The sequence below is a fragment of the Strongylocentrotus purpuratus genome, unplaced genomic scaffold (assembly GCF_000002235.5).
Source record: "Strongylocentrotus purpuratus isolate Spur 01 unplaced genomic scaffold, Spur_5.0 spur5_scaffold_10, whole genome shotgun sequence".
NCBI lineage: Eukaryota > Metazoa > Echinodermata > Echinoidea > Camarodonta > Strongylocentrotidae > Strongylocentrotus > Strongylocentrotus purpuratus.
Genome location: NW_022145595.1, coordinates 16378737 through 16388340, shown reverse-complemented (window position 1 = coordinate 16388340; position 9604 = coordinate 16378737). Strand labels below are relative to the sequence as shown.

At 38.6% G+C, this 9604-nt stretch overlaps 1 protein-coding gene across 1 annotated transcript; it reads right to left on the bottom strand.

Moving 5' to 3' along the window:
* Positions 1–395: 395 nt before the first annotated feature.
* Positions 396–9247, bottom strand: LOC582877 (gastric triacylglycerol lipase-like). The gene is made up of 7 exons (XM_030980148.1): positions 8842–9247; positions 7143–7263; positions 6278–6476; positions 5547–5802; positions 3404–3628; positions 1681–1749; positions 396–638 (listed from the first exon to the last, which is right to left on the bottom strand). Exons 1-7 carry the CDS (start codon positions 9238–9240, stop codon positions 396–398), a joined length of 1512 nt encoding a protein of 503 aa, XP_030836008.1. The 5' UTR covers positions 9241–9247.
* Positions 9248–9604: the final 357 nt, after the last annotated feature.

The following is a 9604-nucleotide window of genomic DNA, read 5'->3' as shown; positions in this document are numbered from 1 at the left end:
CTTTAGTGATTGCAATCATTTTAGTAATAGTCTGATTTTCAGACCATTGTACCGAATGGTCATCCGTTGTGTGCTGCGCAAAGATTCAATCAGTTTAAATTTAGCCATTACGAGAAGTGGGTTATTGATGTAGACGAATGCTCATGAACCTTTACAGTTCATTTTATGCATGTTATTACCAAAGAAAAAAAAACAGATGGAACTTCGACTGCGCGCAGTCGAAAATAATGCTTCCGTCATAGAGCGATTTTACAAACCAAAACAGAAGAAATTTTTCGATTCAAGTTTGATTGTAATCCATTAACGGGTTCTCAGAATATCGTGATTACAAGCTATTTTTTCATATACAAAAGTCACGTATGACCCTTTGATCTTTGACCTATCTGAACGAGCCTTTAATGAGTAGGTATTGTCCCGTTCATAATGAGTAGGATATCGTTGTATACAATCTTATTTGCATCCATGGCCCAGATGAAGTCTAGGTGCTCAAAGTTCTTGATTTCCTTGTTGTAAATGAGATGAGGTATCTGGGGTATGAGCCTCCCCACGTCCTGGGGATTGGCTAGGGAGTCGTTGTCCCCCCAGAATAGGGCGACAGGCACGTTGAGGTTCTCCACATGGTATTTTGGTGGTTTTCTCTGAGAGACAGAGAGAAAGAAAAAAAAGAGAAAGAGAAAATAGAAAGAGAGTAGTAGAAGTAGTATTTATTTCCGTATAAAAACATAGTAAAAATGCATAAAACACGGTGGATAGCCCACATTCAGCAAACCCGACATGGGAAAGCTGGTCTTCCGTGGGGTCCGGAACAATAACATAAACAAAACAGAACATAAATACATAAATGAACAACAGTAAATACATTTTGAAGAAAAAAAAGAAGTAATATAAAATAATGGAGAAAAAAAAAACATTTCATAAAAAACGAGTAATTATAACAAGATAAGGAGGAGGGACTAAATTATGCTACTGTAACAGTTCTGCAATCTTAGATTTGAATGTATTAACACTAGGGGACGATATGATATGAGGAGGAAGTGTGTTGTAGGCCTTTGCGTTTCTATACTTGAATGATCTTTTGAGGTAATTTGTTCTAGAGAGAGAGGAAAAGAGAGAGAGAGAGAGAGAGGGGGAGAGAGAGAGAAGAGAGAGAGAGAGAGAGAAGAGAGAGGGAGAGAGAGAAAAAGAGAGAAATAGAAGAGAGGAAGAGAGAGAGGAAGAGAGAGGAAGAGAGAAGAGAGAAGAGAGAGAGAGAAAGAGAAAGAGAGAAAGAGAAGAGAGAGAGAGAGAGAGAGAGAGAGAGAGAGAGGGGGGAGAGAGAGAGAGAGAGAGAGAGAGAGAGAGAAAAGTTAGTTGGCAATTAAACCATGATGACAGAAAATTATACAGATTGTCTTGCTAAACTCTGCATTAACATTTTATGACGGAGTTATTAAAAGGGTATGTCCTGCTCTTAGAAATTTGTACACAAACTGAAGCTACAAAAGGGTGTAGTCAAATTGTAAATAACAATGCTTCAGATTTTCCTGTATGACACTGCCAACGTTCAGCCTAGTGTCCAAGAGACTTTAGGCCAATCATTTGGAACTCGGTATGCTTAAATCAGAATTCAGCTGCATTTTTGAAAACATTACATACATATCGCTCACTCAATATTCTGTGTAATAGACTAATAGTTCTTACGTGATGGTAATGAAAAAAGTTCCCAATCATTCCATAATCGTACATCTGACATTTTCCAGTTATCACCATCTAAAAATATAAAAAAATCAGATGCATAAACATGTTAGTAATATGAAGGTTTGATAAATGCTTGCAATAGAATAGTAAGTCTTATTTCTACCAATCAAAATTTTCACTGATATTATTATAATTATCGTTGAAAATATCATTCCTATTATCATCATTATCAATATGATTATCAATACTATCATTAGTGTAACTATCATCGAAAAACCTTTGTGTAGTAATTGGCATATACCCTCACATTGACAATGGTAGGAATACCCCCAGGGAATGGAGATGGTGCACATTGTGCGTAAATGAATCCGATGATCTGGGTAGTAATATAATGTAAAGCGCTTAGAGACAGTATTAGGTATTCAGTGGTATATAAATCCAGATTATTATTATCATCATCAACCTACTGCTCTACCTCCACCTTCTCCTCCAATAATTATGATCATGATCTTACCACAATCACTTCCACCACCATACCATCTTCATCATCTTCGACATCATCAAACCATCCTCCTCGACAGCTTTATCACAATTGCTATCATCATCGTTAGGCAGAAATAATCTTTTCAGATTGGACAGCCTTAAAGCTTATCTGCCATAGCTTACAGGAGGGATTAGAGCGCCCTGCAAGGTCACTGGACAGGTGGCTATCTCATCAACTCAGCTCTCAGTTAACATAAGAAAAAGAGGATCATGGGGGACCAATGGTCACCGATTAGGCATTGTTTGTTATATAGAGGGCGCAAGTAGCTACAAGTAGTGCAGTGGGCCTTTAAAACCCAACAACAATCAACATTGTGTTCTTGATAACTATCTCAACTATAGTCAAACCTGTCTATAGCGACCGCTCAAGGGAAACACAAAAGGTGGTCTTTGTAGACAGGTTCCTTTAGTACATGTTTCAATGAGAAACCATTTTTCAAGGGATGTGGTCTTTGTAGACAGGTTCCTTTAGTACATGTTTCAATGAGAAACCATTTTTCAAGGGATGTGGTCTTTGTAGACAGGTTCCTTTAGTACATGTTTCAATGAGAAACCATTTTCAAGGGATGTGGTCTTTGTAGACAGGTTCCTTTAGTACATGTTTCAATGAGAAACCATTTTCAAGGGATGTGGTCTTTGTAGACAGGTTCCTTTAGTACATGTTTCAATGAGAAACCATTTTCAAGGGATGTGGTCTTTGTAGACAGGTTCCTTTAGTACATGTTTCAATGAGAAACCATTTTCAAGGGATGTGGTCTTTGTAGACAGGTTCCTTTAGTACATGTTTCAATGAGAAACCATTTTCAAGGGATGTGGTCTTTGTAGACAGGTGGTCACTAAAGCAGGTTTGACTGTAGTATTACAACCTAGAGGTGTTGTGGTCGAGTGGATACGTCACCGGACTGTCGATAACAAGGTCCGCGGTTCGAGTCCCGCCGCGGCACTAATGTCCTTTGGCAAGACATTGCTCTACATTTGCCACACTCAACCCAGGTGAGGTGAATGGGTACCTGGTAGGATTATTCCTTGAAATGCTGATAACGGCTGCCGGAGCTAAAGCTAGGGTAATAATTTCCAAAGCTCTTTGGAAGCGTATAGAGATGTTATTTCACAACGTATTATGCGCTATACAAGAACTAAACTGTTATTATTATCATTTCTTCTATTTCATGATATCACAAACCTGGATGAAGTGCTCCATGTTCTGTAGCGATGTTCCAGCGGGTTCGTTGGAGACGTAGACCTGCAGCCTCGATGCATTCAGGTGATGCCCGCTATGGCCACCGAGAAACATCATGACGGCCTCGCAGATGAGCCGTGTCTCGGGCCAGGCACACAGAGTCCGGGCTCCAAACTGATTGTAGGAGTTAGGCAGGAATTCATCGATACCAACTATTGACAATATATCCTTGAAAACAAACACAAGTTGTCTTTACCAGTAAAGGTACTAAGAATCCTCTAATATATTCATGTGTTTATATGGAAGTAAACAAAAGCAGATGAAAGAAACACCATGGGCTATCACAGGAACAGTGCAAAAACTTAGAATGAAGAGCGACTGAAACGAATTTGGAGGACAAAAAAATGTGTTGATTTTCTTGAACACAGTTTGATCTGAAGCATAGCACTGCTCTTTTATCTTTATCTGGGAGCCTGTCGTGGAATAGTCAACCATTTCACCCATCTGTTTTGAACCTTTAGAGTGTAACTTAGACCATATAATTCACTGACAACTATATGGACCTTCGACTGCGCGCAGTCGAAAATGATGCCTCCGTCATAAAGCGATTTTACAAACCGAAACAGAAGCAATTTTTCAAATTCAAATTTAAAATTCATTGTAATCCATGAACAGATTCTCAGAATATCGTGATAACAAGCTATTTGTTATATAGCCTATGACCCTTTGATCTTTGACCTAGGTACTGACCCTAAAATCTAATCAGTTCATTGGCATACAAGTCCTGTGTTTTTATAGTAATCCATCCGTCAGTTCTAATAAGATTGCATTCACAAGCTATTTTTGCATACATAATAAGCCCCATAACCTTTGACCTCATGACCCCAAAATTTACTCAGTGCATTGGCTCTGCAGGATACATACATGTCTTGAGTTTGAGGGTAATCCGTCCATCGGTTTCAATGATAATGCGATCACGGGCTATTTTTGCATACATAATGAGCCCTGTGACGTTTGACCTCATGCCCCAAAGTCTAATCAGTTCATTGGCTCTGGAAAGATACATTCATGACCTGAGTTTGATGGTAATCTGTCCATCGGTTCTAATGAGAGATCACGAGCTATTTTTGCATACATAATGAGCCCTGTGACCTATGACCTCGTGACCCCTAAACCTAGTCAGTTCACTGGCTCTGCGAGATACATACATGAACTTACAGCCTTTTCACACACAGCTAACAGCCTTTTCACACACGGCTAAAATTCATCGTATCTAGAGATGATTAGTATAAACATGTTTAACTCAACAGTTTTAAACACATTTAAAGAAAATTTCCCTGTGTGAACATCGTTTATACGATGTTCGGATAGATACGAAGTCGCGATTCATACGCCCCTCAAAGCAGGCTGCAGATACGAAGTTCGTATCTAGAGAGCTTGACATTTTGTGTGTGAACGGTTTAAACTTGTTTAAACTGGATGGAGCGTGTGCTTTGTTTGATATGACCTGACCTTCAATGCGCAATGGCACTACTGCGCATTTCGCGAGCAGTAGTTAATCACGAAACGATTAACAATCGCACCGAAATTTCTGTGTGTGAATGATGTTGTATGTACAGCTGATTAATCATGTTTATAGAATTTTAGCTGTGTGTGAAAAGGCTGCTACAACAGCCTTTTCACAAGTTTGGCAGGAATCCATCAATTGAACGCGATTAAGAGAACGGGACGTACGGACAACCCGAATACATAATAGGGACTTTTAGATTTGCACGAAGACAATAGGTCTATGCTACGATCTACGTCCTTTTAAAGCACTGCCGTAAATGGAAGTACCACGTATCAGTCCACGCAAATCTAAAAGTCCCTATTGCCTCCGCCTGACCGCAACTTTTGAGTGTAGCCAACAGAATCCCCAAAATAGACACCAACATCGAGGTCGATGACTGGAGATCACAAAACACACAAATCTGACAAAAGTTTCCATCAAGATTGGTTGCCAGACATCTCATACAAATTGGAGTCTCTTTTCCCTTTAAAGCCCACGGACAAAATTTTGTCAAAAGGAAGAGGTATGGCTGCACATTACAAAAATATAACGATTTTCAACCCTTTCAGACCATCGGCTTTTCGGATGTTTACTTACAGCTAGCCACATCACAAGCTTCGAGGTAATGATATCCTTCAAGATGAATTCAAGATGAATGTCTCGGACAGTATAAACAGGGCCCAGTGCAAAGAGGTGCTTGACCTTCTTGGCTAGGTTAAGGTCAAGGGTGAATCCGGTGAAGGCCACCAGAGTGCCCTGCGAGTGACCCACGTAGTCCAGCGTGGATTGACCCGACATCTTGAGGGCAAAATTTAGCATGGCAGGGATGTCATATTTTGCCATCTGGTCCCAGCTAATAGAAAAATAGATATCGACAAAATTACCAGTATTGTAATAATAAGCATAATGATACTATTTCTTTACTTTAAAACGCACAGCCATATTACTATACAAATATACTCTATTGAATTTCACAAAGTATCATTTTATTACCTTGGCTATCATGATAAGGCATTTAAACATTCAAAGAAGATTGTATTCAGATTTCCATTTTAATAAATCCTGGTTGGAGAGTGGCAAATGTAGTTTAATGACTTGTCAAAGGACACTAGTGCTGCAGCAAGGATTCAAACCTTGCACATGATGTCGTTCATAGGCAGGTCACTTATCCACTAGACCACAATATCGTATAGTACATCGTACATTACAGCAAATGCTTCTGTACTGTTGGCATATATAGCCACAATGTACCTTTATTCTTTTACATTACAATATAAAAAAAAGTAGTTTACCACATCATGTAAGAATAAGGTGGAAGTCCTACAAACCTAAACTGCCAGTACCGCCGCTTATTGGGATCCAACCTTGCGTGCCTTCTAGAGTAGGTGTTTCCTCTCATGTTACCCATCCATACATCATAGCCTGCATCGGCCAGGATGAAACCAAGGCTCTCACTGGCTGAATTCTCAACCCAGTTGGTGGAAGCAGCCAACAGGCCGTGCTGTAGGAAGACGACCGGTTTGCTGCCTGGGAGAATTAACAGAAGAAGACAGTTATAGGAAGATGGAAGACATTGTAAAGGAATGTGAAAATCAATTAATTTTCAAATCCTCTAACAAAAACAATTCACGCTAGTAAACTTTTCGAAGGAATTTGAAAGGACTTTTGGCTAATAATGCAAAGTACAACATACAAAACAATTTGTACATTCTACAGCACACTTTGCCACTGCATTTTACTACAACTACATGTACAACAATTAATGTGTTGAATAATTAACATGTATATCGTGAATATTTTTTTTAATTTTTTAAATCAAAATGTGGAAATAAATCAATTCAATTCAAATTGGCCAGTATGACATCACACTTTGGAACACTAAACATCACAAACAGTGATGCAATCTATCCCGATATGTCAATTAAATTGACTCTTACCTCTGGAGGATTAATCATACAAAATATTTTCTCTGAATGTTTCGGAGGTTCCACGCCCAAACGGATTATTTTAAACACCAGCTCCTTTTCATCCAATCCAAGGCTGTCCTCCTATTTTCCACTCCATAGACTTTGTACAGTAAGTACATGCCCTTAATGAGTGGTTTCCGTGATGTCACAATAAAGCCCAAAAATGATTTTGAACTTTGTAGGGAGACTAAAATACATGATGATAAAGCAAAACGCCATTCTATACCTGTATTTTTGGAGTTGTTTTGTCTGCCATGGGGGATGCGGAACAATCCTAGGAGATATCCATCCTCTGTCTGGACAGTATACTCCTCCACAGGATAACCTTTACTCCAGATCAAACCACTCTGAAAAGAAAAAGAAAAAAAATATCTGATTGACTAATCCACTTGTGGATTTAGGGAGGTTCAACTGGCCCATGCCCCCTCCCTAACACCAATGTAGCATATACAGTACCTTCAGTATACAACCCTAAGCTTATGCCCAAACTGTTTTTAAACAAATTACACAAGAGGCACCTGAATAATATGATAACACCATTTTTTTTAAATCGTAGTTTAAGCTTCTACCAACCAACCGTAAATTTTAGTAGGCAAGCTTTCATAGTGTGCCCCCCCCTTTTTTTAAACAAAATCTTTGATCTGCCCCTGGACTCATCTACAAATGCAATAGACACTCAATAAGCCTGAGATGTACATGAACATAGCTATCACACTGATGACAGTGCACTGTAAAGTCAAGCATTTATGAAAAGCACAGCAAAAATATGCCATTTTGAACAAATATAATATTCTTCAGGACTAACACGGTATGGGTCAGGCTTATTGTCTGATTTGGTGCTGCAAATACTAAAAAACGAGAGGTAATGAAAAGACAATAAAAGGTAGAAGAAGAAAAGGAAAAAACAATGAGGAGAGAAAAAGGTGTCTGGAAACTTAGGGTAAGAAGGAGGAGATGATGAAGAAGATGAGGAAGAAAAAAAGAAGAAAAAGAATTTAATTATATTTAAGCTTGACCTGAGGAAGGAAAATATCATTATCTACAGGAAAATTGTCATAAGATGGTTTTGTATTTACCCCACTTTAATAGTCAACAGATATATCAATTCTTTCTTCTATCGATTTTCCATTTTCATTATCTGATACGGTTTGCGCAATATTCAATTCTTATTTCTGCACAGTATCTTTGCATTTCCTTTTAATTCTCATGTAGGAATATGAATTATTGACAAGTACAGATATGCACAAAGAAATGGAAGAAGCAATGTAGTTGCAGAATTATACAAAAGAACCCCCCCCCCCCCACTTCCTGAATATGTGGCTTCATATGTCTATATGGATGAACAATTAACAATTCCCCTAAAATTTCACGTTGGATATCAAAGTTACTTTACTTATATCTTCTTTTTTTCATTTTGTTGCTTGTTAATGTTTTTGAGGTTACTTGTTTGTGGTTTCTCTTCCGTTTTGGGGGATGGAGGGGGGGGGGGGTGGTTCAAGCATCTTAGATATAGTAATATAATAAAAAGTTGCATCCTTAAACAATTTGGTATAAAACATTTTTGTTTTTGTCCAAGCTCTATCATTCACAAGTTAACGACTTTGACAAGAGTCAACTACAAGGAAGCAAATTAGTACACTCTCCATCAAAAAGCCCCAAAATATGAACATTGACTTACAAATAATTGTACAAACCAAACACAACTGTATGAACTGTGTATCTCATTATTCACCAATATCCTAAATTCAATTGTAATGGTTTAAGTTACAGAGCCATAACAAAAGGCATAAGACAAATCCCAAAACTATCCCTCCCCACCCCGTGCAAAGAGGGTGGGGGAAGGATAATTGTCTGGAGTAATCGTCCAAAAGGGTTGTCATCCCCTCGAATATGTAGACCTGCCAACGAGAGAATCTTAAACTCACCATGTTAAGGTAGACATCGGGATCAACTGGCGCTGGCCATGGCCATGGCCAGCCTGGAGTTGGGATGGTGTTTACGTCAGACTTTTGTTGCCATGTCTTGCTAAGCTTTCTCAAGTCATCCAAAACATCAGAAGATCTTATTCTATGTCGTATAACATCCACTTCTACGTCGCTCAAATGCACACGGTTGCTATTTTGTGGTCTGTTTGATTTCATCGAGTCGATCAATTTTGCAGCCGTTTTAACGGTGGTCTCTCTAGCTCTTCTGATCGATGCTGCATCCCGGAACGGTTCAGATGCTGGTGTCTTTGACGGTGATAACACTGCAGCAAGTATCAGTGCAAAGAGGCCAGCAATGATACAACGCCATATGGCTTGTCGATTTAGATGGGATGTCATCTTTCAATATCTGCCTTGCTTAGTTTAATAGTCAGCAATTATCTATAGACATACATTTGGGAACAGAACAGTAATAGTAGATTATAAAAAGGTATTGGTTACAAGTCACTTTAATTCATTAATCTGACTTAACAATTAGCATTAAAATTAACTTGAGATCTGCCCAACCCCACCCCAAATATGACAATCTTGTTGGTCCACCGAAATTTTTTTACATTTTATCTATAAAAGCTCACGACAAAAAACCTCACCATCAAACAATCAGGTTAAACAATTAAATATCAACAATTTACTGGATAATCAACTCAAATAATCAAGGTGGCACACAAAAAATACACGCAATATTAATGTCAAAGGGAGCAAA